The sequence below is a fragment of the Falco punctatus genome (assembly GCF_963210335.1).
Source record: "Falco punctatus genome assembly, chromosome: 2".
NCBI lineage: Eukaryota > Metazoa > Chordata > Aves > Falconiformes > Falconidae > Falco > Falco punctatus.
In genome coordinates, this window is record NC_137581.1 from 76,668,809 (window position 1) to 76,696,672 (window position 27,864).

At 43.0% G+C, this 27,864-nt stretch overlaps 2 protein-coding genes across 5 annotated transcripts in view; one reads left to right on the forward strand and one right to left on the reverse strand.

Annotated features, from left to right (window-relative positions):
- The window catches only part of SETD4 (SET domain containing 4), a 44,837-nt gene extending 25,790 nt beyond the window's left edge, over window positions 1–19,047 (reverse strand). The window contains exons 1-12 of one of the 4 annotated variants that reach the window (XM_080376246.1): window positions 18,980–19,029; window positions 17,786–17,874; window positions 17,236–17,331; window positions 16,245–16,282; window positions 14,488–14,576; window positions 13,712–13,856; window positions 13,427–13,609; window positions 12,499–12,673; window positions 11,760–11,841; window positions 11,327–11,407; window positions 10,186–10,309; window positions 1–9,267 (exon numbers count right to left, since the gene is read on the reverse strand). The exon at window positions 1–9,267 is cut by the window's left edge and continues 25,790 nt beyond it. In XM_080376246.1, the coding sequence (XP_080232372.1) occupies window positions 9,133–9,267; window positions 10,186–10,309; window positions 11,327–11,407; window positions 11,760–11,841; window positions 12,499–12,673; window positions 13,427–13,609; window positions 13,712–13,856; window positions 14,488–14,576; window positions 16,245–16,282; window positions 17,236–17,331; window positions 17,786–17,855 (1,218 nt within the window). In that variant the 5' untranslated portion in view covers window positions 17,856–17,874; window positions 18,980–19,029 and the 3' untranslated portion in view covers window positions 1–9,132. The other 3 variants (XR_013926184.1, XM_080376247.1, XM_080376245.1) reach the window with 3 other exon arrangements.
- A 35-nt stretch (window positions 19,048–19,082) lies between these two features.
- On the forward strand, window positions 19,083–27,188 carry LOC308059248 (carbonyl reductase [NADPH] 1-like). The gene is made up of 4 exons (XM_080376249.1): window positions 19,083–19,214; window positions 20,237–20,556; window positions 24,031–24,138; window positions 25,920–27,188. The coding sequence occupies exons 2-4, from the start codon at window positions 20,271–20,273 to the stop codon at window positions 26,354–26,356; spliced, it is 831 nt and encodes a 276-aa protein (XP_080232375.1). The 5' UTR covers window positions 19,083–19,214; window positions 20,237–20,270; the 3' UTR covers window positions 26,357–27,188.
- The last annotated feature ends 676 nt before the right edge of the window (window positions 27,189–27,864 follow it).

Below are 27,864 nucleotides of genomic sequence, written 5' to 3' on the forward strand. Positions count from 1 at the left end.
TTCACCTAAAGGAGGCTGCACAGGATCGCATCCAGGCAGGTTTTAAATACCTCCAAAGAAGGAGACTCCACACCCTCTCTGGGCAGCCTGTTCCAGTGCTCCGTCACCCTCCAAACAGGGAACTTTTTCCTCATATTCAGATGGAACCTCCTGTGTTGCAGTTTGTACCCACCGCCCCTTATCTTGACACTGAGCACCACCGAAAAGAGCCTGGCCCCATCCTCTTGACACCCACCCTTAAGATATTCGTATGCATCAATAAGACCCCTTCTCAGTCTTCTCCAGGCTAAACAGGCCCAGCTCTCCCAGCCTTTCCTCATAAGGGAGAAGCCCCCAGTCCCCTCATCATCTTTGTAGCCCTCCCCTGGACCCTCTCCAGTAGTTCCCCATCTCTCTTGAACTGGGGCACCCAGCACTGGGCCCAGCACTCCAGATGGGGTCCCACCAGGGCAGAGCAGAGGGGCAGGATCACCTCCCTCGACCTGCTGGCCACGCTGCTCCTAATGCCCCCCAGGATCCCACTGGCCTTCTTGGCCACCAGTGCACACCGCTGGCTCAGGGGCAACCCACTGTCCACCAGAACTCCCAGGTCCTTCTCCACAGAGCCGCCTCCCAGCAGATCACCCCCAGCCTGTACTGGTGAATGGGGTTGTTCCTCCCTGGTGCAGGACCTTACACTTGCTTTTACTGAACGTCATTAGGTTCCTCTCCACCCAACTCTCCAGCCTGACCAGGTCTGACTGAATGGCAGCGCAGCCTCCTGGTGTGTCAGCCACTCCTCCCAGTTTTGTGTCATGAGCTAAGGGTACAGCATCCCTTCATCCAGGTCAGTGAGGAGTTAAGTTGAACAGGACTGGACCTAGTACTGACCCCTGGGGAACACTGCTAGCTACAGGCCTCCAGCTAGACCCCACGCCACTGATCACAACCCTCTTGAGCTCTGCCGTTCAACACACCTCAGTGTCTACTCATCTGACCCACACTTCCTGAGCTAGATGGGGCTGGTCAGGCACACTCTAGATATTGCTGTGTCAAAGGAGCTCTGTGCCTTCTGGGAGACCCAGAGTAAGAACCAAATTCTGCTTTTTCCACCTGAAAAACACTTTTTCAGTAAAAAGTCAGGCATATGGCAGCCTAACCATGGTACTTCAGCTGTGTCAGGTGCTGTTCCTCTATGGCTTCATCTCTGTGCTTTCACTGGAGGAAATTAAGAGCTACCTCAAGAGTAGATTGAAGCGGTGCGAACCCTGTGACCATGAGACTTCCACCCACACTGCAGGATGTTACCACAGTCATGACTCAAGTGTAATGCGCTCCAAAAGAGCCAAGGCTGGGGTATGTCTGCTAACAAACTGAGTGGTATCGTATCTGGCCAATTCTTAACCCACCCAGCCACCCTGCACAGAGGGGAATTTGAGCTCTTTCATGCTCTCTCTCTCTCAGCTTTCCCCAAGTGCAAGAGCTCAGCCTAGACTCTGGTGCTTCCAGTGCAAAGAGTAGGTTGGAAGAGGAGACATGCTTTCTGATCCTCCTATCAGGCTGTAGTAACTACCCTGTAATTGCAATTCATTTTGTTCTTTTCTTGTGGGGTGGGGTGGGGGGGAGGCAGGGGAAGACAAAGGAAAAAAGAAAGCGTGAACCCACATAAACCAATTTCTTTCAGCAAGCTTGGGACTATAACTATGCCTAATGAAGCCCTGAGGCCAGATATCAAAGGCAAAGTGTAACTCCGTTAAAGCCAAGTGGAATTAAATCAGTGTAAAATAGACACGGGATGAACGGATTTTTCCACAGTTTTTGCTGGAAGCAGACAGGGACAGAGACAATGTTGTCTCCTAAGGTTCAGATCAGACCGATCTGCTGTGTTCCTCAGGGCCTGTGCCAAGCAGATGTGGTTCTCTACCCGTATCTAGAAAGGGAATGGCCATTCCCATAGGTAGGGACTTCTCTGGAGGGCTACAAGCACCCAGCGTTGCCATTGCCTCCAACATAGTTAAGCTCAAAGTTGGGTTCAGAATTTCTGACTTTCTATTTTTTCTATTTTGATTGTAGCCTGGATGCACGAAAAAACAAATCTCTGTATATCTCAATATGCTGTTCTCCCACTCACATATTTTCTGAACACATTAGCCAATATCTATCAAATGTGACATAAAAGAGCAGTCTCAAATGCCACACCTACCTGTCTTTGTGAATGCTGTTGGCTGTATGCTCAAAGCCCAACTTTCTGACCACCACCACCATCTTAGCCTTGGAGCATATTCAAAGCAGTGATCATGACAGCACCCCATTTGAAATGCCACATGAAATCTGGGGACTTCTCATTGCTTTCTGTTTCCTCCAATACACATTCCCTACCTCACTAGACAGCTCCACACCCAAGAGCATCCCAGCCAGAGCAGCTCACATCTGCCAACTCCTATTCCATACAGAAGGGCAAGCCCACCACTGAGTGATAGTGGGAGGCATTAGATGTCTGTCCAAGACAGAGGAGCTGACCACACTGCAGTACCAGAAGCCTGACATGACAGATTTGCCACCTGGCAACACTGAGAGATCCACACCCGTCTCCATCGGTACATGGCAGCATGGAGCACCAAGACACCCAGGTGGACCAGCACAACCAAAAGGCTCCCTCTATCACTGCAGCTCTGGCACAAACAGCATTTTTTCTCCCCTGTCTTTCAGCCGAGGGCCTCTGCTCTAACTGCGCAGAAAAATTACCAAACTAGGGTTACACAGCCAAGTAAACCAAATAGCCTTGCTCTCATGAAGCTGGGATAGCACTGGCTAGCCACAGCATGGCACACATATGTATTCCCTGATGCTATAAAATTTTCTAAGGGTTACTGTCCAGACTGTATGTTTACCCCTCTCACCTTCTCAACTCCTTCCCACCCTGCACAGAAATTGCCACCCTGGCCACCACACCATTTCTGACAGAGCAGCAGGACTGTCCAGTTATCTACATGAAGTCAGAGGCAGAGAAAAGTCAGAGGAGTGTGTGCTCTTTATTAGTGTACAAAACACCCCCTCTCCAGTGGGACCACACTGTCCCTCCTGTACTAGCCCACCCTCCCCCTTCCACCTCTGCAACCCAACCCACACTGCACTCCTAGCAGGCCTTTAGGAGTCTCCCATGACCTACACAGTGTTTTCCCACTGCTGAGCCAGGGACTGGCTAGCCCAGCATCTCAGTACTCATCAGAAACAGTGCAGAGCAGCATGAGTCATGTTGGGATGGCACGGTCCCTTCTGATTTCTCATCAACATCCTCTGCAGGCCAGACCACCTTCACCAAGTATCTCTGTCCATGCAAAGTCCATCTCGTGGGAAGGATACACAAATTCACTGGCACTACTTTGCTGTAAAGAGGGGTGGCTTCTTACGGATACAGGCTCTGGATGCCAGCCCAGGCAGGGTGGTACAGACAGGCATGGCACCAGCCTCATGCTGAGAATATCCCTCTGTCCTCTCCATAGTCATCATTCCCTGCCAAGGGTCAAAAGAACCAAACTGCTACTGCCAGCTCCTTCCAGAGCAGCCCCAGCAGGAGTGAGCTACTAAAATAGCACATCCAGTGCCTGCTGGATGTATCTGCGAGGGATACAGTGCTCATCTAACAGTGTCTCCAGTCCAACTCTGGCATCCTAGTGGAAAGGTAAAGCACTGGACACAGTTAGCCCTGCCAGACTTGGAACAAATACAGGTATATGTGAAGCGGAAAAACATTCTTACATTAAAAGTGCACTGCAAACAACTACCTCCTGCCACACACAGGGTAGTACTAGAGCCCAAATCACTTCAGTGCTCTCAAGATTGGTATGTCACAGTATGGTCCAACATCAGAGGTACGGGGAAAGAGCTAAGGGAAGGAGACAGGGCCTCAGGAGAAAACAGTAGCTTTGCAAGGAGCAGATCTCTCCACTCTTCCTCTTTTTAGCTGTGGGGCAACTGGGGCAACCTGAAGGGACTCTTAAGGACACGCAGAGTAGACACATACTGGCTATTTCAGAAGCCCTTGGGAAACTGAGCAAGGCAACAAACACACATCAAAAATAATAAGCAGACACAAGTCACAAAAACGGGCAGTGAAGAAATCCCCAGCAAAGGAAAGGGTCAAACATCAGCTTATTACTATTAGACGCCAGAGAACTGACACAAGGGACAGTGCACAAAATCACCGTACACAGAGGAAATATTTCAGAGTTCAATCAGCCACATCAAAGGACATTATTGAAAGCAATCTGTGCAAAAGATGAATCTGGCCTGTAATTTCTGAAGAAAAAATATGTGAGCAGACAGTTCTCCATTGCAACCCCACTAACTAAACCATTAGGGTCAAGTTAACATAACAAAGATGATTTGAACTATTAGTTATGTCTCATGTGACAGTGTCAGGGAAGAACAACATGATTCAACTTGAGAGAGGAAAAATTCCAACAAAGTTAAAATAAATTAAAAAAAAAAAAAAGATAAAAGATAAAAGATTACAAAGCTTCAAGTTTCACTTGAAACCAGCAGAAAAAAAACTGCATTTTCAAATATTTATCTAATACCAACCATGGTGTGTCATTGAAGACTATGCTTTCTACTACTAAAAGTATAATACAGTGAATAGGATTATAATTGCATATGGATATACTGTAATTTCATGTTTCTCTGTAGTACAGTTGCATCATCTAGTGGACAACACAGAGACTGCATAAATTTTGTACTAATTTTATGCAATTTAGTTTGGGGTTCATGGAGTATCTTTGCTTTTCCATTGAATACAACTCGTTGCAGTGCTTTCTAAAACTTTATACTGGAATTACAGATATCCACTAAAACATTCAGTGGAATGAACTGGAAATGTACTTTTTTCCTTTACATTCCAAACTGCAGCAGACTGATGCCATGTAAGCTTTGTTGGACAGGGATAAAATCAAGTTGTTCTACTTGAATTCAGCCACTGAACTGCTTTTGTACTGAAAGGATCAAAACCATTGATTTCACATGGTTCAGATCCAACTGCTCATCCAAACTGAGGGAAAGTTTGCAAATTTTTAACACCTTTAGTTCACATTTATTGTGTAAAGAAACACACAAAGTTCTATTGGGACAATTTCCCTCTGTCCTGGAGTTCATTATCTCCATCACTGCAGTCATAGATGCACCAAGCACAAACAAACCCTTCAAGTCATGCCCAAGGTTGGCACTTTTAAAGGGGTATCCTTTATCTGCTAGGTGGGGAGGGGCTACATACTTGGGAGACATCCTTTTTAAAAGTTCTTTCTTTGGGAATGTCATCTGTGAAATGTTTTCACAGTGTACCTAAAAGCTTTAATTATCAGGGTGTGAGAGTTGATACTCCCTTATCTTGTCCTGAAACAGGTAGGTCTAAAGGCACTTAGCAATGATAGATGATCTCCACACATTACAGCTGAAGAAAACTGTAAACTAGAAGCCACTCTCTGTAGAAGATCAAAGAAAATCCATGCCATATTTACATAAATTGACACAGGAAAGATACTGTCATGAGATTTCATGTTGATCAATTTTTGGTGACCTCGGACTGCACTAAATCAACTCCCCCCTCAAAAAAATATTAAAAATCAATCTGTGCTATTTCTCTCATGCTCTTATCACAAGAAATAAAGCTTCTCTCATTGCACCTACTCAAACTCAGTGTCTTCATTGTAGTCACAGAATGCATTCCTATTTTAGGTCTCTGAGTAACACTGCACAAGCTGGAAGAGAATCTAGCTCACTGCCGTGGTCTATACCAGGTTTGTACTGCTAATGGTAAAAAGCTGTGGTTTATTCCTCCTGTTGCTGAGATTTGCAGATACTATCTGAAAGGGAATTTATACGAAGAGGGGAATAACTATGTCTTTCCACACTAAGATCACAGCTAAATCCCTTCTTAGACTAACAAAGAGCCAGAGTCAAATGTTAACATCATGACACTAAAGCTAAGCGATTAAGATGTCTGCAGCTCAAAGGGGCTCTAGTTAAAGCAGAGGCTGAGACTAAGCATCTTCACTCTTTGAAAACATGATTTAGTGTTCTGTAAGACAGCTGGAGAGCAGTCCCAGTGCCGTGACTTCTTCAGGCACCCTAGCTCTTAGCCCATCTTGGGATGCCCTGCCTTGCATATAGTTTAGGTTTGATTCAAAAAAAGAATTCAAGGTTTTGCTGACTAGGCATATATATACATAAATGCCGAATCATGACCCAGGTTACATTCATTTATTCTTTTTAAAAATCCATTGCTATTGATGTGTGCTACAAAAGCACTAGTTCCAGTTCCATAGTTTATTCAGGCAGGATTTTGTCTTTGACATTAAACACACATGGCTCTATTCAGAACACTTGCTACAATGCTACAAAGCTGGGGGCTTACTGCTGTGCTTACATGAAAGACACAGACAAGCAATTCATACTGCCTACTCTCCTGCACTGCCAGATCTCCTTCCGACACTCCCTGGAGGGTGTGTAGGAGTTACAGAAGTAGAGCCCATATTCAAACCACCTGGTATAAATGTGTAGTCTATAGTGCAATACCAAAGCAAATAAACTTCTGTCAAACTAGTATCCATCTTGCAAGACATCCTACAAAAATTGTTCTCAAAATAGCCATCCCCAGGAAAAAAAAAAGAAAAAGAAAAAAAAAACCAAACCAAAATCACAACCAAACATCCTTATCATCTTTAACTCTGGTACCATCTCATTATAAAATTATAAAATGAGTAACACATCTGTTCTTAGAGAATGAAAAAAGAATTTATTAAAAGAAAGAAAGAGGTCAAACAGTTCAAATGTAATCATAGAAATTGCAGGACATGTTGAAAGCAAGAATCCCTCTAGCCCACTACCCTGTTTCCCAGAGTGTCCACCAACACCTTAAAAGAGCAAGCACAGGTCAAGCACGTACAATACTTGCCATCAATACCCTCCCAACCTTCAAGTATTTTGAGATCAGGGGACTACGTAAGGACAAAGTTGTTTGGCTGGTAACTGCCAACAGCTCTGTCTTCCATGTGTATGTGCTTTTCACCCATGTCACTTTTTGTATCCATATACCTTAGTAACATCAATGGGTTTGTCACCACATTCTGTTAATTTTGAACCTGACTTCTTTAAGCTTCCTTTGAAAGCCCTTAGACTGTGAATGCTCAGTCACCCTCCACCCGCTTCAAGCCATCCACACCTTCTGTAGATCTTTTTGCAGACCTAACCAAAATGGCTGGGCAACAGGCATGGGGGTCAGGGTCTCAGCCCCACTTATCTCTGCTGTAGGTAGGCTCAGTGGTACAGAAGGACCCTCACACAAGCTAATGAGTGTTGCCCTCTGTATATAATCTCAGTAGAGATTGCATTCCCAAACCCAGACAGTCACCTCATCCCAGTCAGTACTTCAGAATGGGACTGACCAGAGTATAAAATATGGTGCTAAGTGACTGGCAGAGGTTAAAACCACAGTTTAGGCAAATGTGAAAGTAAGTTGGCCCAAAGGATATCAATAAATGTGCTTCTAGTGCCAAAAAGCACTTCAGTTCCTCTCTCAACCCATTCATACTGCCCTCTGCTCTGAAACGTAAAGTAACAACACGCTGTATCTCCATATGAACAATACAGGAAGTCTCAGAGTACAAGAGTCTCAGTGCATTACAGTAACCAAGGCAGAAAAAAGCTTATTTTCAGAATTTCCTAATCCTGGGAAGAGATTACAAAGATGGCACCTCAAAACCAAGAACTTTTGGTTTTGGAAACTGAGTAACAACAGTTACACTTCTCCCTTTGAACACAAACCAAACACATCCTTCTAGGCAGGGAAGGGCCCTTCTCAGAGCTCCAAGACATTTCCTCTCCCAAACAGACTGAGGCAAGGAAAAATAAAAAGGCAAGGAAAACCCCTGGAATCCTAGCAAGTTTACGCAATAATATTCTTGTTCACAAGGTACCAAAAAAAGTCTGAAAGTGCATTTGAGCTTGAATACTTAACAGTTTTCTCTTGTTGCATTTCTTTCCTTAAATTATATCATTAGCTAGAATGCCTTTACTGCTGTATACCATTCCATAATTTCAAAAATAGAGAAGCTTTGTAGAAAATAAAGCAATATTTCTACAAAAATAAACACTTTAAAAACAGAGTTCTAAAAAAATGCTAAAAATGAAAAAATCTATTAAATGTGATTCCCCACAAAATGCAAAATAATCACAACACAATCACAATTATAAATGAAGTTTTTACAGCTTAAGTAAGGGTCCTGCCCTGAAATAGCCCTTGAAGAAGTCTCTCTACCCTAATTGACATCGGGATCTCTAGATCCCTACTTAAGTAGAACTAATACTGAAAAGCAGCTCATGAGACTATCCCCTTGTAGACGGAATAGAAACATTTCTCAATGTGATCACCAGGACCAAATGGCAACAGAATTAATTGCCTGGGTGGTCTTCCAAACAAGAAACAGAGTTTGAAGTGATACATCCTTTCGGCTCTCATTCCCAGCAGGAGTCGTCAGAACACAAACTATTGAGTCTGGAAGGAGCTTTGAGAGAGTAAAGGAGGGAAATTCATACTTCCTTAACATTCAAGAAACACTTGGGCTGAAATTGCAAAGGAAATTATTTGGAGTTGGTTCACAGTAGGGTTGATCTGTGCTCTAGTCTGCATCTATTACTTCAGGATCAGTACAGGGCAAATATTAAGTGGCTCTGTCCTCTTCCTCTCTGTCAACAACCAGAGCTCAAACACATGCTGAGGAGTATCTGTTCAATCCTATGATCCATACTTTAGCCACACAGGCAGCTATAAATTCTAGGACAGCCGGAGCCCACAACCCTGGGGCTGCCCAAATTACCCCAGAAGCTGTTTTGCTCACAGCAGCCATGATTTCAACAAGATGTGTCAAAAACCACCTGTGCTCCCCCACCATTTGGGCTAATCTTTTGTATTACTGAAGAAGGTCAGCAAAGAACAAAATAAGACCCCAGCTCCTGTGTGACCCTGTAAACAAAACTAGCCATATTCTGATGACTTTTTTACATTATTCTTTGCTGCTCCGTTCCATTAAAACAGTTGAGCAAGTCACATCCATAGCAAATGAGCTCCAATCAGCCACAGCTATCACAGCTCCAGATGGGTCAAGTTGTTGCCATATTCAAGTTGGAAAGAATCTCAGCTGATTTTTGTAGTACCTTCAGGTCTTCCAAGCGTAGCGCTTCTACCAAAGCCAGGTGGTTTTTGAGGTTCTCCTTGTTCCTTTTCAACTGGGAAATCTGAAGTTTATACAAATGGGATGAAATTACTAAAAATGTAATTATTTAATATAGGACATGAACATAAAATTTGTGGAAAGCTTATCTATAGTAGAGATTCCATTAACTATGTCAAAATGGTGGGGGGGGGTGTGTGTGTTTAATTTTACACAAGAGAAACAGTAATAGTAGTAAAAGAAAAAAAGGGGAAAAAGGGGAAAAAATGAGCAAAAAATCATATGGCTAGGAAGCATATCAAAAACAAGGAGAGGAAGGGAAGGGAAATGTTTACATGATATTTGGCTCCTAAGTCCATACTATCCTCAAGATGTTGCTCAAAACCAGACTGACCTCATACTCTGTACACATATATGTTTCCTTTGCAAAAGTGTGGTTTTAGTAATTCTTTTCCATGACAGCTATCAAACTTGACATTAAGTACACATTTGTTTGCCAAAATTCAGAAAGGAAGAGAAGATTGTTTTTCTAAGAGCACAGACCTCCCTTCACAGGAGACTGGCTGACATGAGTAGTTCATTTGGCTTCACTGGCTTTAACGAACACAGCCTTCACTTTCTGCAACAAGGCACTCGTGGCAGGTCTGCAACATCTTATGTGCCCATCTCATACAAGTCTCCATTTTCTTTTAAGAAGTAACCTCAACAAACACATTGATACTGTAGGCAGAAAAAGATTAAGTATTTTTCACTTGTTTACAGGGCTTCATGTAAGCTTTGTAACATGGTTCCTTTCTTTGCTGCAGTCACAAATTCTGCTGAGCAATTCAGTGCTGTCAGTCACCCTGAAAATAAATTCTATACCACCCCAGTGCAGTCCATTCCCTCCATCACTATTCTCACCCCAGAAAATTACACTGCTGTACACTTAACGCTAGGAAAGAAAGGAATCTGGACTACCTTGTTATTCCAGTCAAATTACCTGGAGAAGGACATGCTGTGTCTCCTTTATTAAAAAATGGCATATTTTTGCTGCTATATTCAAAGTCTGCTGTTCATTTCTGGCTGAGATTATATCACCGAGCAGTGTTCTCCTCCAGCAAGTACTAGAATCAAAATGTTTGAACAACACACAATCATTTGCTATATTCCCCAGCTGAATGATAAACATATGGTCATGCTAAGAATAATACTGCTGGCATAAGTAAGTAAGGTTAGCATACATGAAAAAGGCACACAGCATTCAGCTATAAGACTGATAAGGCAAGGAAAAGAAAATTGAAATTTAATGGTCTGGAGCAGCAGTTCCAATCCTCCACCACTACCCTTTCAGCCAAAGCCACAGTCTGCACTAAGAGCAATGCTTCTGGTCTTTACTGCTCTGCCGTGCTGCCACCAACTTCAGCAGCTCCAGTGAGGAATAAGAGCTGTTCACTCAGAACTGATTAGCATGGCTTCTGCTAAACTTCACCTCACCTGGGCTTGTAACCAGTATCATTGGGAGTTATTTTTAGTTCTTATAATCAACTTATTTCCCTCAGCAATTAATCTTCAAAGCATAAACAGCTTTGAACAAGAGAAACTGTTTTTTATTTATTTACTATTACAAGCAAAGTCCAGGTAATAATTTTTATTAATGTTGTTTGAGGCATATTTGCCATCTGGAACAACTGATCAAATCTGCGCTAACAGTCACTGGAGATGAACTTCAGCAACTTACTTGGCCCTAGAATTTCAGAAGCAGCCTGTGGAACACATGCTTCAAAGAAATCAAGCAAGGTCAATAGCATTTAAAGTCCCATGAAACGAACAACAACAAAAAAATAAGGTCTGGAGTCTGAGCCTTAAAGTAATAGCTGATTCTCAAAATAGAAAGGGAAAACAATGGGGTGTATCTAGTATTTAATACAATAAAGCAAAAGCCCAAAGCAGCAAATAGGCAATCACTTTGCATTATATGGTGTTCTCTGCCTTTCTTCTTTTCACTTCTCACCTGGAGTCAATGAGATAAACACTGGAGATCCAAAACAACTGTCCCAGTACCTCACACACAGCCAGCAAAGAGCAAATAAAGGAAAAGAGGAAACGCAAATTGTCTAAATATTCAGAGTACTGAAACTTACAATTCATCTGCTCCGAGACTTAACAACTTAAGGGCTGTGAGGAGTCTCCAAGATGGTCCATCCCATCCAAAGGTCAGGTTCCTAAAAAGTCAAAAGTGATGAGATGCAAAAAGTACAGGTGATCTTTTAGAGCATGATAGCTTTCTTCCTCACAAATGTCAACATGGGAAGATCTGCTTTTCAGAACTACAGGACTCCTTGACTCCCCTTTCTGTGCTGCTGTCTACAGATAGGTTTCAAGGTGTAGCCTGTCACCTATCTCAAGCTTTGATATTGGTGTTAACCACTGTTACATTCTCTCACAAACAGCAAGCAAATCAGTTTGTTGAAAAAAAAATATTTTATGCTGGATTCTGATACCAGAAGCAAAATTTGACTCCCAGGAAAACTGAAAAGAAAGCTCACAGGGAAACAAAAAACTCCAGACACCTACTCTAAGAAATCATGATCCTTTAGAATGGAGAGTTTTGCATTTCTTTGCTTGTCCAGTGGTGAAAAGTATTTGAGGAGAGTATCTGCATAAAAACACATTTTAGACACTTAAGTAAATGGTATGTAGAAGAAACCACAATCCTCAATTCTGAAATGACATTTCAACCATATTTTTAAACCTGTTACATTTTGGTGAACTTTATCATAATCAAAAATGTATCTACTTCTGAAAGGCTATCAGAAATCTCCAGGTTTGTAACCTTATAATGGAAATCCTGACTCAAATTGAAGTTACGGACCACTCTCACCAACTTCATTTTGTGGGGATCAGGACTTCAGTCTTGAAGTCAATGGTACAATCTAAGACAGCCAGTTGGAATCTCTACATATATGCTGCTAAGAATTGCAATTTTACAAAAGGAAAAGTTACCAAAGAACACTTTCCATTTTAAAGCTCCAGTCCTTAAATTCTATGCAGTTGAAAGTAGTATCAAACCCTATTCCACTTCTTGGAAATACACACAAATATTTTCATGGTACTGAAAAAAACCCCACAATGCCTTAATGTGCATATTGTGCATTGTGCATATATGTAGATGCATACGCATGAACTTCATCACTATCCTTTAGCTATACCTTTTAACTGACATCTCCTGTTGAAAACAGAAGTATTAACAAGTTCATATGCACTGTTCTCTACTATTGGGCCTTTCAATGTCAAGACAATCTATAAATCCAACCTGATGAGACATAAACACTGCTGTGAGGGTTATCCACGGCAACAAATCCATATTCTAGTAGCAGTCGCTGATTATCATGAGGCCCATAACAGATAAATACTTCTTCATATTTTCTGCACTGTGTATTTGTCCAAATTTCATAGCTTCTTGTCCGTTCATTAAATGCAGCTTTTACCTTCATGAAGTTAAAAATAAAAGGTTTTACTCTTGGCAGGAAGATGGGGTGAAAAAGGAATCAGACCCTGAATATTAAAATCTAACAGTATTGAACACTCAAGTCTAACACTGGAAGAAAACAGGTAGTGTTACAGATGTCTGAAAAGGCAACCCATCAGCATGAAGAACAGACATCAAAACCTTAGTCCACAGGATGTGCTACCCACTGTGGCAACTTATTATAGAAGACTCAAATCCGCAAATAAAGATGGTTTCATGCAGAGTTGGCCCCTTTTGTTCTGTCCCAACTCTGCTGGCACACAGCCCCTGACAAAGGGTGGAATTGCTCTATGCACTTTCCTAAGGCTGCTCAGAAGCTTCAGCCAGAGGTGAAGTAACCCAGGGACCATGTAATTTAAGATTTGTCTCAAGAGCTGAGCCTTTTGGGGAGCAGAGTAGGGTTATATTTACAAACTGCTACCCTGGATGCAAATCTCACCCAGCCAGGATGGGCTCTCCCTGTAACTTTGCTTTGCTACATAAACTGAAACATTTGAATCAACTTTATTCAACTGCCTTGGGCTGAATAACAAGCTCCAGGGTATATATGAACCCTGAGTACTCAGCCTGCATGTGTCCTCAACAGACATTGCTCCCACTATGAGATTTCTCACTGACCTCCAGACACTCCCAAACCATCACAGAAATACATACTGTATTGAGATACTGCATTTACAAATAAAGAAATTAAGTGATCTATTTTGTTTCTTACCTGAACATTTGGACTGTGGTTTAGCAAATCTAAATATGGTGCCAATGCATAAACATCTGGCTCAAGAGAAAAACATTCCCTCTGTGCATGTTTCATGTATATTGTCCTGGTATTAATAGAGCACCAAGCCCACTCTAGAGCACTGTAGTTAAAAATAGTTCTTGTGTTCTCAGCAAACAAAGGCTGCAGAGAAGAGAAAAAAGCCTTGGAAGACATGTACAACTCATGGACCGTCGTTCTCTGTTCCTGAGCCTTCTTTTTTAAAGGTTCAGGAAGAAGGCTTACTACGTCATGCTCCAAACAAACAGGGCAAGTGTATGTCTTGGGTAAAACATCAAGATACGGCTTCCACAGAGATTTCTCACCAGCATGTTTCTCTGCTATTAAAAATGTGCACAGTGCTATCAAAGGAGATACAGGAGGCTTCCATCTATTAGAAAACAAAACAAAAATACCAACACAGCAGATACACAGAGGTGAGATAGGAAATGGATGCATGCAGCAGTATTTTATCTCTCTTCTAGTTATTTTAAATGTTATAAATAGCTTCTATTTTAAACTTCTTTGTAGTTCATTTCCAAGTCCTTTTGATGATTTCAAAGGAGCTATAAAAGCTGGTTTGTAGTAACAACTTCAAGCTCACCTCTTGGGTTGGGTTGTTTGGTTTTTGGGTTGGGTTTTTTTTTTCTTTGGGGCGGGGGGGCGTAGGATACATAAGAAGTACTACATATCCAGCATAGGTCTTTCCCCCTTCTCCTATTGAAGCACATTCAGAAATTCCCAATAAGCCATTCATAACCGCCATTTAGGTCCAAGCTTTCCCTAGAGGCAGGTCAAGTTCAAGCCTGTACCAGTCCTCAGCTCTGCCTAGCTAAAAGGAGATGCTTTTTGTCCAAACCTTACCTATCTGAGCATTCCACATGCATGAAAGTCCACAAGAAATACTCAAACAAGTTAGGGTATGCAGTTTAAAGCCCTACCACTGCTTAAGATGATTGATCCACTAATAAGCAACCCACCGTAAACGCCAGCTTGCCCATAAAGCATCACTTTTCACTTACCTCATAATGTATTCTCCCAAGCAGCTACTAAGGACAGTGCCCGTGGTGAGCAAGCATTTCTCAGGCAATGAAATAATCAGATCCCCTGCCTTTGGGGAAGGGGGGTGGGGAAGAGGGAACCACACACAAAGATTAGTAAAGGTCAAGTGTAAATGACTCATCTACTACACTATTTCTGAACAGAGAGACCTTCTCCAGAGAACACCAATGTCAGGAAGCAAACAGATATGTATTGGGTTTGCATGGCAAGGTTTTGATAGTTGGGAGGGCTACAGGGGTGGCTTCTGCAAGAAGCTGCTGGAAGCTTCCATTGTGTCTGATAGAACCAATGCCAGCCAGCTCCAAGATGGACCTACCGCTGGCCAAGGCTGAGCCAGTCAGTGACGTGGTGTTGAACTTGATGGAAACTGGCATGGTTTTAAGACAGTCACAGTCCAGGGAAGGAGGACAATTTCAGTCACTAGGAACTGCCACCTGCAGAGTGTTAACTGTTCACAGAAAGTCTGGTGTCTGGCTATTCACTTTCTTTGTACTGAGATATATTTTAGAGTAGATCTCACAAATGACTGAACTTTTATCAACACAGCAGTATGGGGTAGGGATATTTTAGGTCATGTCTATGCTGACCCTGTTTGCCAAGCTGCTGTGTGTGTAAATCAAATTCATGTCTGGCTTGAGCCGTACGTGCCCATGCCTGTAGGGAGAGGACATGAATCAGGTCAATACTCTCCCCTTCCCATTCATCTCCTCAGTTTCCCTATCTTGCTCAAGCCCAGTTGAGTCTAGCTCTCATTTCACTTACTGCAGACTCCCAACACTGTGGATAACCTCAGCTTGTGGCTTCAACTGCTGGCTCCAACCCTGAGCCAGCATAAGAATATACACTGTTCTCTACACATGACTTTGCCAATGCATCTCCTTCCTACCTCTTGCTATACTATTTCGTAAAAGTTTCTGGGTCTGATTCCCCATTATTTGATATACTATTCTCACGCCAGTTAGGAAACTTCTCCAACAAGCCTATTTTCTGAGAGACACTATCCAGTCAGGGTTCAGCCTTTCTCCGCCAATATCTGAAAGGCAAGGTATTTTTTGTATCATTCCCCTTTTCTGCTGGGAACATCTGAGAAATGTCTGGTCTACCTTAGCTGGTCTACCAAAATGACCCGTGCTGTCAACATGAGGTTAAATCTGTAGTTTCATATTATGGCTAAAACAATCTAAAGCCAAATGCTTACAAACCCATTCCTTTCCTCCATCCCCCTCTCTGATAAGCCATTCCTCCCTTTGTACCAGCACTTGTCTAACCAAGGTCAGAGATTTCAAGGAGCAGCTATTGAAACTAATAATTTTTTTGAAGACAGTTTTCTGTTACTTTAACTTCCTAAAGCAACTCACCACACAAATGGGAAAGACTGTTACAGTCAATGCAAAGGAAGCTGGGGGAGCCAGCAGCTGAGGGAGAAGGCATACAGGGGGGAAGGGGCCTGCTCCTTCTGGTTTCAGTTAGCCACTGATTGCCTTAAAGTGAAACACGAGACTATATACCAAATCTCTGTAAATGTAAACAGGAATGTCTTCATCCAACAAGCCCTCCCAGATATGCTAACACTGCAAATTCTGGTATTAGCTGGAAACTACATTCACAACAGGAACTGTGAAGACTTTGTCTGGAATTTTGAGCTTTGTTTGTTGCAAAAGTTATTATATCTAAAAAAAATCTGAGAAGCTCTTGCATGACAATCAACATTACTAACCTGAAGAGCTTTTGTTGTCATCAGTCCTCTTCCTGTATCTGAAATGAGAACAAAGAGGATGCTTAGATACATGTATATGTGTAAAATACAGGAGACTATGATAAGCTGCAATAAATTAACAGACCAGCAAGGAAAAGCTCTAAAAGAACATACATTATCTCTTACAAATCATAAAAGCTGGTTATGGATTGTTCCATATATATACCTTATTTCTTTGTTTTCTGATTCTCTTTTTACTTTTCAGGATCCTGTGAAAGCCCTTCCCTGAATCTCCTGCAACACTTCCTGTCCAGTTCTTTATACTCAACTTCTTTTTCCTAATTTTTTTCTTTAAACACATCTTTCATCACTGGCTGCTGTTCTTGGTTTCAGAGTTTTAACTAAACTTTAAAATTTCTATTCACAATGTTTTTCTCTGATTCATGCTATTGTCTCAACTCTTTAATATTGAAAAAGTTTTGTAACATAATCTACTTAAAGAGAAAAAATACAAGTATATACCTTTACTGTAAACAGTTCAAAGTTAATCCCAGCTCTAAAATCATTTACTTAACTGTATCACTAGATCTGCTGAACTTGCATGGGGGAAAAAAAAGATGAAGAAATGATAACTAGGTTAGATTCTGATACTGGAAATGCTTAAAGAGATACTACTTTCTTCTTTAAAACTGTGCTACTGACACTTAGAATTTCTACAAGGAATTCAGCATAGGTGTGCACGTTTTGCAGCATACCAGAGTATTCTTGTACAAGAGTTTTACATGAGATCATCTTTATGTAAGAAACAGTTCATACTACTTCAGGCCTCCATATCTACTTGTTTACATTAGATGGCATTCATGTGTATTTGCCAGAAGTCCTTAAAAGACCAACCATAACTGTTTTTTTTTTCCTGATGCCAGCCAAGTGTGGGGTTCAAAATGAAAACAGGAATATAATATTCTTAGAAGAATCAGAAATTCATACCACCAATACATAATTAAAACATTACCCCAGAACTCTGCTGGCCTTAAATTACTGTCTTCAAATCCTCTGTTTTTCAGCCACTTCTTAAGTTTAATGTATTCCAGCTTTTGACTGCAGTTGACTAAAAATAAAAAATGAGGGGATTAATGCTATAAAATAGCACTCTGTTGGAAAATCAAGAAAACTGAAAATTTTTACTGTATAGTCAGAAAAACTGTGTTTTGGACATTGTAGTACAGCATAATAGAATAGCAAGAAAGGCTCCCCTCCAACTAGTTTACAAAGTTCTGGGCCTCTGGGCACCAGGAGCTCTCACACTGTAGGAGTTATTCAGCATATTCAAGGGTCAAGGAATTAAAGAGTAATGTAGTACTTGCCATTAGCCAGAAAAGAGAGCTCATAATCACAATGCTCTGCTTGGGATTCTAAACTAATGCTAGAATATTTACATAGAAAAAGCTAACATTTATGAATGTTATTTTCAAACTACAAAGATAGTTTGACAAATATACATCATGACACCCTGACAAACAATTGGCTATTTTATTATTTAGCAATACTTCCAGGGACAGTACCTCCACCCATGAAACTCTGCAAGTGTTTTCTTCTTCTCTTTCGGCCTGTTCGACCTCTGTTTTTCTTCATATTAAGTAACAGATTTTGCCTTAGACAACCTGAATTTAAAAGAAAAAAAAAGTTACTTAAAAATATCTTTAAGTCCCCTTCAAATAGTACATGCTTCTTTTATCTCAATAAAATCAGAGCACTGACTGTTTAATAAGCTGTGTCTCTAAAGTTTAGGAAACATACTAGAAGCAAACACCTAGAGGAGCGTGGGTGAAAGGGCTGAGGAAAGGCGGGAAGCCCTTACCTCCCAAACATCACCCTGGCCGAGGCACGGCCATAACCCTCTAAAGGAAACGAGACACCCGTGTCCATGGGCACACAACTGAAAGTTTTCAAACAGCTAATGTATTACAATTATGGAAAATTAATGGGCATAAACAGCCTCTGCAGTTTGTTTCTTCAAATAACAAGAGCAGAATGGGGGTCTCTAATCACACACGCTGCAGAAAACCTCTCGCCCCCCCTGTGCTGACCAGAAGCGCCGGCCCGGCGCAGCACCGTGGCACAGCGCTGCTCCACACTCCAGCATGCACGATAAACTGAGCTGTATCAGCCACGCTCCTTACACCTCGGTCTGTAGTTGAAAGGTGTATTTAATTCCCCCGTGCCAGCACCGCCTTTAGCTGAGCCTCAGGAGCGCAGGGACCGCCTGAGGCGAGGGCGCGCCGAACGGCGGGGCAGAAGGCCGGGCACGCCGCCGCGCAGCTTTCCCCCGCCGCGGCACGGCCTCCCCCGCCGCCAGCACGCCTGAGGACGCCAGCCACCCTGTCCCCCGGCGCTGAGGGGCTGGTCTAACAACATCCCCCCCCGGCAGCTCGGCACAAGCCGTGCCGGCCGCCAGTGACGGGCGACCCGCTGCGCGCCCCCGAGCGGGGCGGAACCGCTGAGGGAGCGCTGGCGCTTCCCGCCGCACGCTGGGCCGCTCCGCCCCTCCCGCTCTGACCGGCAAGGCCCCGCATGGCCCCGGAGAAGCGGACGCCGCTTGGGGCCGCCTATGCCCCCGGCATTTTGAGGTAGTGGAGACTGAGGAGTGTAACGAGAAACCCCATCTCCCCGGGACGATCCAGCTCCCCATTCCCCCCCGGGCTGAAACCGCAACGAGGGAGAGGGCAAAGGCGGACGCGCTGCCCGGCATCCCCCACCCCCGCCAGCCCACCTGCCGGAGAGGACGCAGGCGCGGCCACCCTGTCCCTGCCCGCCTCAGGCCCCCGCCCGCCCCGCCCCCGCCCGCCGCAGGAGGCGGGGCGTCGCCGCCGCCATCTTAGGCGCGTTTGCCGCCGTCACCCGCGGTGTGTGGGCGTGTGTGGCTGGCGGCCAGCTCGTCCTCTTGTCGCCGCGTAGAGTTGGGGAGCGAGGAGGAAGGCACCACTGCTGGAGGTGAGTGAGGGAGGGTTGGCTGTCCCTCCGGGCCCACCCGCAGCTTCTCGCCGCTTTCCGTCCCTGTGCGGGGCGCGGCGGGGCCGCAGGACGGCCGTGGTGGCCCCGCGGGGAGGGGGGGGTCCCCTGGGAAGTCGGGCTTCGTCGTGGCTCGCGGGTTTGCTTTGCGTTCCCCTTAGGCAGAAAAACCGGTCCTGAGGAGGTGGTAGTGAGTGAAACGTGCTGGTTTGCGGCGAGGGGGACCTTGGTGGTGAGCCGGGGGGTGGCTCCTGGCCCTGGTGAAGTCAGTCAGTATAGCTGGGCAGGCTTCTAGGAGCTGATTGGGACTTCACCCAAGCTAGATGTCTGCTTGTGGTCAGTTACGAGCTGATTTGGAAGGGAGGTGGCAATTAAGTCGGAAGTGGACAAACCCAGCGTTTTAAATTTGCTTTTATGGGGGAAATGTGTATTTGTCAAGTATATTATGTCTGGAGTAAAAGCAGCAAGCAGGCTTTGTAGCTAGAGCTGACTGGAGTGTTAAACAGAAGAAACATTGTAGTCAATTTATGGTCCGCTGTTTTCTTCTGAAAACGCTAGAATTGGTTCTCTGGGCCTGATACTTCAAGATCAAGCTACTCCCCTTTTTTTGAGCCCGGGTTGTTCACCTTTGCTTCAGTGCTTGAACTGAACCAGTTGAATATCCTTAAAAGACAGAAATGGTATTCCTGTAAGGTGTATCTGCAGAAGAGCTTACTCCCATCAAAAGTTAATGTACCACTAAAGATTAGTCATTGACTTTTTTTTTTTTTTAAACCCAGTTACTGGTTGAGCTTTCTTCAAAACATTAACACTAAATCTGTATGTCTCTGCCCATGCATGCCTCATGCTACTTTACCAAGTTATAGTTACTTTGCACTCTAATGTAGTTTTCTATAATTCAAATTAGAATTCTAAATACGATTTTAAAGAAAAAAACACTTTAATCCATTTTCAGATAGCCATCTTTGTCCATCTGAGTGTGATAATTTCTTTGCTGTTTGCAGTTACTGTCACTTTGTCATACATTTAGAGAAGACAATGTCCAACGTGCCAGTGGCTGTGGTGACTGGGTCCAACAAAGGGATTGGATTTGCAATTGTGCGGGCTCTGTGCAAGCAGTTCCCAGGGGACGTGTACCTGACAGCCCGAGACCCTGGCCGTGGCCAGGAAGCAGTGGCAAAGCTCCAGGAGGAAGGGCTGCGTCCACTCTTCCATCAGCTGGATATAGATGATCTGCAGAGCATCAGAGCTCTCCGTGATTTCCTAAAGGAGAAATATGGAGGGCTGAATGTGCTGGTTAACAATGCAGGGATTGCTTTCAAAGGTAGGAAACTGTCTGGAATAGTCCTACATGCTACAAAGCTGTGTGGAGAAGGATAGTAGGTGTATCAAGGATTTTGCAAAGTTGCTTTTACGGGACTTATGTGCCAGTAGCATGCTTCTGGTTTTTTAAACATGATGAGAGGATGCTGTGAAACCGCTCTTCCTCTATATGCGAAGTTAGCCCTAAAGATGCTTTCCTGGAGTATTGTATTTACATCACACGGAGAGCATGAAAATACTTAAGGCACCCAGTGCACATGAGCAGAGTTGGGTTTATTGCCTCAGTGCCCGTGAATTTCACCAGGCCTGTGGGAGCCCATGATCTGTATGAATATCAGCCATGTTCCTCGGGGTTCTGTGTTTTCTCTCTCCTGCAAGCCTCATGCTTTCTTCTATGCATTACCTGCTCAAGGGTTCCAGCTGATAAAAAGGAACCTTTCGCCCTGGCTGATTTTGTCATCTTTGCTTATCTTTGACTTTGTCAGACCATTCAGTTACCTATAGAACAGTTAACCTAAATCTTGCTGTGCTGAGCAAGTATTTAACCCTTTCATGTTCTAGTGGACAGTAAGGCAGGGAAAACGAGGAAGACACAGCACTTGTAAGGTAGAAGAGTGTGTTCTCCTTGTAGGTGTCTATAAAAACAAGTTGAGAATTACGTTAGCTCCAGATAGAACAAATCACAAGCATGACTACTCATTCATTTCCTTGTCATTACAAACCTGATCTTTCCATATTTTCTGGGTGATTTTGGTTTTGGTTTGTTTGAGGTTTTTTGTTTGGTTGGTTTTCTGTGGGCTTTTTAAATCTCTTTGGCTGATGTCCAGTTAGGGCATGTAACAGTTCAAGCACAGTGTTGTGCTCGCTTGTCTGCTCACAGCACGAGTTAAGGAGGCCTGTCAGGTAGTATGGATCAAACATCAGCTACTGCTGAGGATGGAGCTTCTCGTGTAGTGGGAATGCAGCAGTGATGTTCTGAAGTCCAGTAACTGTATACTTTGCAAGATTGCTTGTGTTCAAGATCAGCTTAATAGGAGGCAACTCTTAATATGATTGCCTGAGCTTCAGGATGGCCTCAAGACAGGTGTTAAAACCTTGCAGCAACAGTTAAAAGATTGTTATCTCTGTCCATGCTTATCAGTCATAAAGACTGCAGGAGCTCAGAGCAGTATTTCTTCAATTCGTAATCAGGGCCTTAGCTCAACTTTCTAGTGACAGTGAGTTTGAGTAAGACTAGGCTGAAACTACAGCAATTGGAGTGCAGTGTGTGTTTCCTGTTGCTGACTGTGCAGCAGCTGTAGCCTCTATCAAGGTGGATACTTGGACAGGTGAAATAGAACTCCTCATGTTGCTGCAGCAAGACTTGCTAGAGCTTAGATTTATTATCATGGAGCCACTGAACAGATAAATAGGTAAAATAGCATAAGCAGTGGAGTTTCTGTTACTTCCTTTACTACATCATAGATTTTTCTATTTGGAAGTTGATTCCAGATGTTTAGCCTAGACCTTCAAGCTGACATCTCACTATGAGTCAGCAGTAGGTCATACAACTAAGAAATGTGAGAAAGAAGCCAGTTGTAAATGTTGTGTAAGTATTTAGTCCAGAGGCTAGAGGGTTTAACACTTGTATAAGAACTTGCTGTGACATATATCTCATTTTGATTTTAATTCTTGCTTCCAAGACTGATGTTTCTACCTGAGCTTGCTTCTTGCCTCACCAGGTTTCAGCTGCCATCCCAGAATTTATGCTTTCCTTTCTTTATTGTGGTGTTATGTGTTGTTGCTGTCTGTCAAAGATTAGATTTGCCATTAAATTTAATTTATTATTCTGGTTTTGTGCTGCACTACAGATAGTCCAGCAAAAACTGTTCCTGTATGAAATGATTATGTACCTGTGGGCTGCCTTCTGAATGAGTTTCTGTGAAAACAGTTGTTCTAGTAATGCTTGTTAAACCAAAGGAGTGTGTATCTATCAGATGTTACAAGTAATATATCATGTTAGGCAAATGTGAGTGGGTTTTTGAGTGTAGGGAAGCTTCTCCCTTGCAAAGTGGGTATGGAAGCAGGAGTTTGGAGTTATGTAGCAATATGTCATGATCTGGCTTCATGTCTCATTAAAATGCAGCCAAGTGCTTTGCAAAAACTTGATGCCATCAGTGCCTATTGCTTGAGAACATGAGTCATTAAAGCTGTGTTTTGCAATAAAAACACAACTACATTGAATACTAAATGACCTGTTACTGCTTCTCTTTTGAGTTAGCATAGGTCTGGGCCATGAAGACAAGTGAAGACCTGCCTAACCTATGTAGGTGGCCTTCATCACTGTGGAGATAGGGCCTGTAGCAGAAGAGGAGGAATGCTGTTACTTTAACTCTTACTCCCCCTCAAAGTAGAGGATGCATAGCAGGTGGCTTATTGGTGAGCCAAATTGTCAGCTGATAGCACATCCTCCCCCACTTTTGGTGGTGGCAAGCTGTCAATTCTGCCTGAAATTGTATCTTTACAGTGCAGTTCCATGGTCTGCGTATGCCTACCTAAGTCAGCTCCCTTTCCTAGCTGCTAATTCCCACTGTTTTGCTTGTGTTAGCATAGATCTGGCAGTTCACAGGGTGATTTATGACATGAGTATTTATCACTTTTGGGATTGGTTGGGACTTTTTGTTTTTTTCAAACTGCATCAAATCTTATCCCTGCATTCTTTATAGAAGGTTTTACAGTGTTTGTTGCAGTTCGACAGTGTGCTGACTTCAAGTCCCAGCTAAGAACCCGAGACATGACAATGTAAGAGTCAGGATATAGAAGCAGTTGTCTACCCTGTTGTTGGATGGCAGTACCAGGATGGTAATCTAACTTTTGCATCTTCAGTGGCAGCATCTTAGATTCAGGTTCTTCCTTTCCAATTTCCCCTCTGCCCCCTCCCATTCCCTGGCATGTCAGGATGGTGGCAAAGTGCTGTGCTATGCATTTTAGAGGAGAGGGCACCTCAAAGTGTGTTTGTATGTGGTAGAGACGGTAGACTGTTCGCTGGGTGTGAGTAGGTACAGGCAGGTCAGTGGGCAGGTTGGCCAGCACGTCCTGTGAGAGCAGTCTTCCCTTGTGTCTTCCATGTAAAAGGCAGAAAGACAAGCAGCCTGTGGGTTGGCAAGTGACTCTACAGAGTGATGCAACTGGCTCTCCTGGGGCAAAGCTAAAACCCTCAGCTAAGAAAAGGTGAAAACATGATTAGCTCATTGTTAATATAATATTGCAGAGCTAGGTCTTTTCATTAACAAGAATGTGAATGTTAATAATGTTGCTTTTTTTTCTTGCATATTTTAACTGATCATATACCTGTTTCTTAATTATAAAAAGAAACAAAATCAGAAGGACCTAAGAAACTTTTGGGGTTTGGTAATTTCCTTTCAAACAGTAGTACAATTCTAATGTTTTTTATTTTATTTTTCTTCCTTCCCTTGCTACCACCTCATATGAAAAGTTCATGACACAACTCCATTTGCGGTCCAAGCAGAGGTTACGCTGAGGACAAACTTTTTTGGAACCAGGAATGTTTGCACAGAGTTGTTGCCTCTTGTGAAGCCTTATGGTAAGTGTAACATAAGTAGAGAAATAATTTTACGTTAGTTTTTGTCCTCACTAAATAGGAAAATCCTGTCCAGTCTCAGACGCACACTGCCCCATAGCAAGAGGAGTGTACCTTGCTGTACTGTAGATAAAAGAACATGGCATTTCTTGACCCCCAGAATGTCTCCACTATGTAGATTTAAATCTACTTTCAAACTGGTCACATTCTTCTGTTACATATTGAAGTGGAATTCTTGTGGTGCCCTTAAGAACACAGAGAGAAGTTGCCAGTGTTAACTCCCTACGTAAATTGTCCTCTTTAAAGCAAGAACATTTTGATGATACAACTAGGATGAGGAAGTACGTAAAAATAGCGTTTCAACTGAGTTCGATGTGACATGCGTGTTCTTGCTACTGCTGGAGAAACCTTCCCAGTACGCTGTTGGTCTGTCTCAATCTAGACTGCAGCCCTTGCTGTATTTGCAAGCATCTAGTGATGTAGTTAAAAATGACACTTGAAGGTGTACATTGTTACTGTGATTTGGTGATGTTAGGAGTAACTGAAAGGAAACACTTTATACAAATGGCAAATAGAATGGGGCAGGGTCAAGGAAGATAGATGCATCAATAATAAAAGAGGTGTTAGCAACATGCAAATAGTCTGTAATCATTGGACAACTGTCCTGCACAGAATGCTTCCATTCTCAAAACCTGGAGCACGGAAGTGCCCTAGAATGCTACTGACATCAAAGATTATTTGAAAGGAGGGTATTTGGATCTAACGTCTACACCAAATCTAAGGGTTTGTGGGGGTTTTTTTAAATGTAGTTCTTTTCAAGACTTGTGATCACTAGATGTTTTAATGGATATTTAGGTAAGTGCTTGCTGCTATAAATGAAATGTACAAACATTTAAATACATGTAGGTTTTTAAAAGAAAAGAAGCCAAGTAGATAAGAGAGAAGTTGGGAACAGTTAGTCCCTAGGGAGGAAGGAAAGGACATAGTAAATTAATTTGGGGGGACAGTAAGGGAGAGAGTAAACAGTGCCAAAATTGCAATATAGTCCTCTTGCAGTAGGGGTGAAGGATGAGTGTGTTCTTAAAAGAAATTAACTTTTTCTGTTAATTACTTTATTTTCTAAATTCTTATGTTCATTCTCTAGTTCATTGCCTGAATGGCTGTGAACTAGCAAGAAAGAGGGAAATGGTGGAACATAATTTTGGAGAAGATGAGTGAATTACTGATTCAGCTGACTTGTTCCTCTGTACTGAAGTGCTGGGATATGAACAGCTTACTGCAGTTTTGCATGCTGGGGTTTGTAAATCTTCGAGTATTCTGTAAACAAGCTGATGGTCTCCCTGCATTAAGAACTAGATTGCTTTTCCTGAACTCTGTATTATTCTGGCTTTTGAGGTACATTGTCACGGCCCATTACTTGAGCAGAAGTGAAAATGTTTTCAACCAGAACTTTGAGAGTAAGGTCTGGCTACCATTACTGAGAAAACCACTTACAATCTGTAGGCATATTCATAGTAGTAACAGACTATTTCCTGGGAGCATACCTGAAGTTCAATAGGGAGCTTTTGCAGGTTTACACCTTAAATTACACTCTGTAATAGAATACACTAGAAACACTTGACAGAGTTCACTGTGATCTTCCAGCAGCTCTACAAAATAACCCACACAAAATATTTCACAGGTATTCACCTATGTAGTGAATATGTAACTGTAGAGCAAGTCCACCTCAATGTCTGGGCTTGTTTAATATGTGTGAAACTAATCGGTCTATTCTCTTTTACCAGGTAGAGTGGTGAATGTCTCTAGTATGGTAAGTAGCTCAGCTCTGGGAGGCTGCAGCCAAGAACTACAGCAAAAGTTTCGCAGCAACACAATCACTGAGGATGAGTTAGTGGAACTCATGACCAAATTTGTGGAAGATACCAAGAAAAGTGTGCATGAGAAAGAAGGCTGGCCAAATACTGCCTATGGGGTATCCAAAATTGGTGTCACAGTCTTGTCCAGGATTCAAGCCCGGATGTTAAATGAGAAAAGAAAAGGTGACCACATCCTTCTCAATGCCTGCTGTCCTGGATGGGTGAGAACAGACATGGCAGGTCCTAAAGCCACTAAATCACCAGATGAAGGGGCTGAGACCCCAGTTTATTTGGCCCTTTTGCCTTTGGATGCTGATGGTCCTCATGGCCAGTTTCTTAGTAACAAGACTGTTCGAACCTGGTAAGCTTGTGTGTGTGGAGTTGTGCAAGTGGTGATATGATGTGAATTGGCCTGTTCTGTGGTAGGGCAATTACCCAGAGCAGTCTCATCCCATCCCCAGCAGCAGGGTCCTTTACCATTGCAACGAGCATTACAGTTAGGGTACTCCTCTGGTATTAAGTCTGTGCTAGGCTACGCTTCCCAACAGTCTGCATTAGCCTGCTCACAGTATTGACTGTGTAGCCTGGAATCTGTTTTGTGGGCGTTCCAGCCAAGATGATACTGGCTAATCTGGTGTTGTCCTAATGTAGAGGTGCCTGACCTTATTTACCTGAATTTACTCTTAAGTCATTGCCAACCCTTCTTCCACTCACCGTGAGACAGGTCTCTGCCATGGAGTTAGGATGAGGAAGCAGATGCCTTACACATTCTCAGCACAATAGATCTCTTTCAAGGGACCATAACTGCTTCTTGAGGTTGTATGGGGTTTCTTAAAGGGGGGAGGGGGTCATCCTTAGAGCTGCAGTATGACCAGTCTGGGGGGGAGATTAATAAGACCAGAACAGAATCACTGCTATATAGAGGCTCATTACTATCGGTAAAAAATGGAATTAGGTGAAAATAAAAACAGCGGTGATATACCATTAATAGGAAAACTTAATCAGTTGGCTTTATTAATATGTATGTCAATAAATGATTACTTCCTGTTTTGTCTTCATCCAACTGGCTTATTCTGATACTAAAAATTTATGATGTTTGAAAATACGCTTTCATTTTCTGCAGCTAAGTTTGTAGCTGGAATGTGTGATCTTTGGACTATATAAAGAGAAAATAAACTATAGAATTGATATAGTAAACTCTCTCAGAACTTCCAGTTCATTTCTTGCACAGTCAGATTATTACAAACCTGGATTAAGTGCTCTTCATGTAGTAGAGAAAATGAACTGTAAATGTTACAATAATATTGCAGGATAGGACTGAAACATAACGATGATGGCAACCAAAACAAGTCATTCAAGCAAAATCGCAAGTAGAGGAAGCAGTAATGTGGAGAGTGCTAAATTTGCTTCCTCATTTTAAATGCTGGTTATTTTCTTTCAAATGCTGAATCTTGAAAGGTTGCCGCAGCATCTCAAGCTGTAGAAGTGGAGCTGAGTGGCTTAGTGGTTTAGTCACCCACTGGCTATAACCATGCAGCCCATTCTCCATCAAGTCCTGCCAGCCAGCCCAAAAGCCGTGGCAGGCTCTGGGGCCCTGCGCTTTCTTCCCTGAAGAGCAAGGTGCTGCTGCCCTGTTCTCTTGCTGCCAGAAGCTGAAGAATCTAGAAACAAGTGCCTATAAACCTGTCATTAGTAATGAAAAATCAGTAATGGGCTTGTTAATGCAGAGTCAGCAAGACAGTGCCAAAGTGGCTTAGCTGATCGGGTTATACATTGGCGTCCCCTGGTACGATTTGTGTTCAGGGAAGCCTTGGAATGAAAGGCATTGGACATAAATAATATGTGTGGTTTCAGTAACTGCTTATCAGCACAG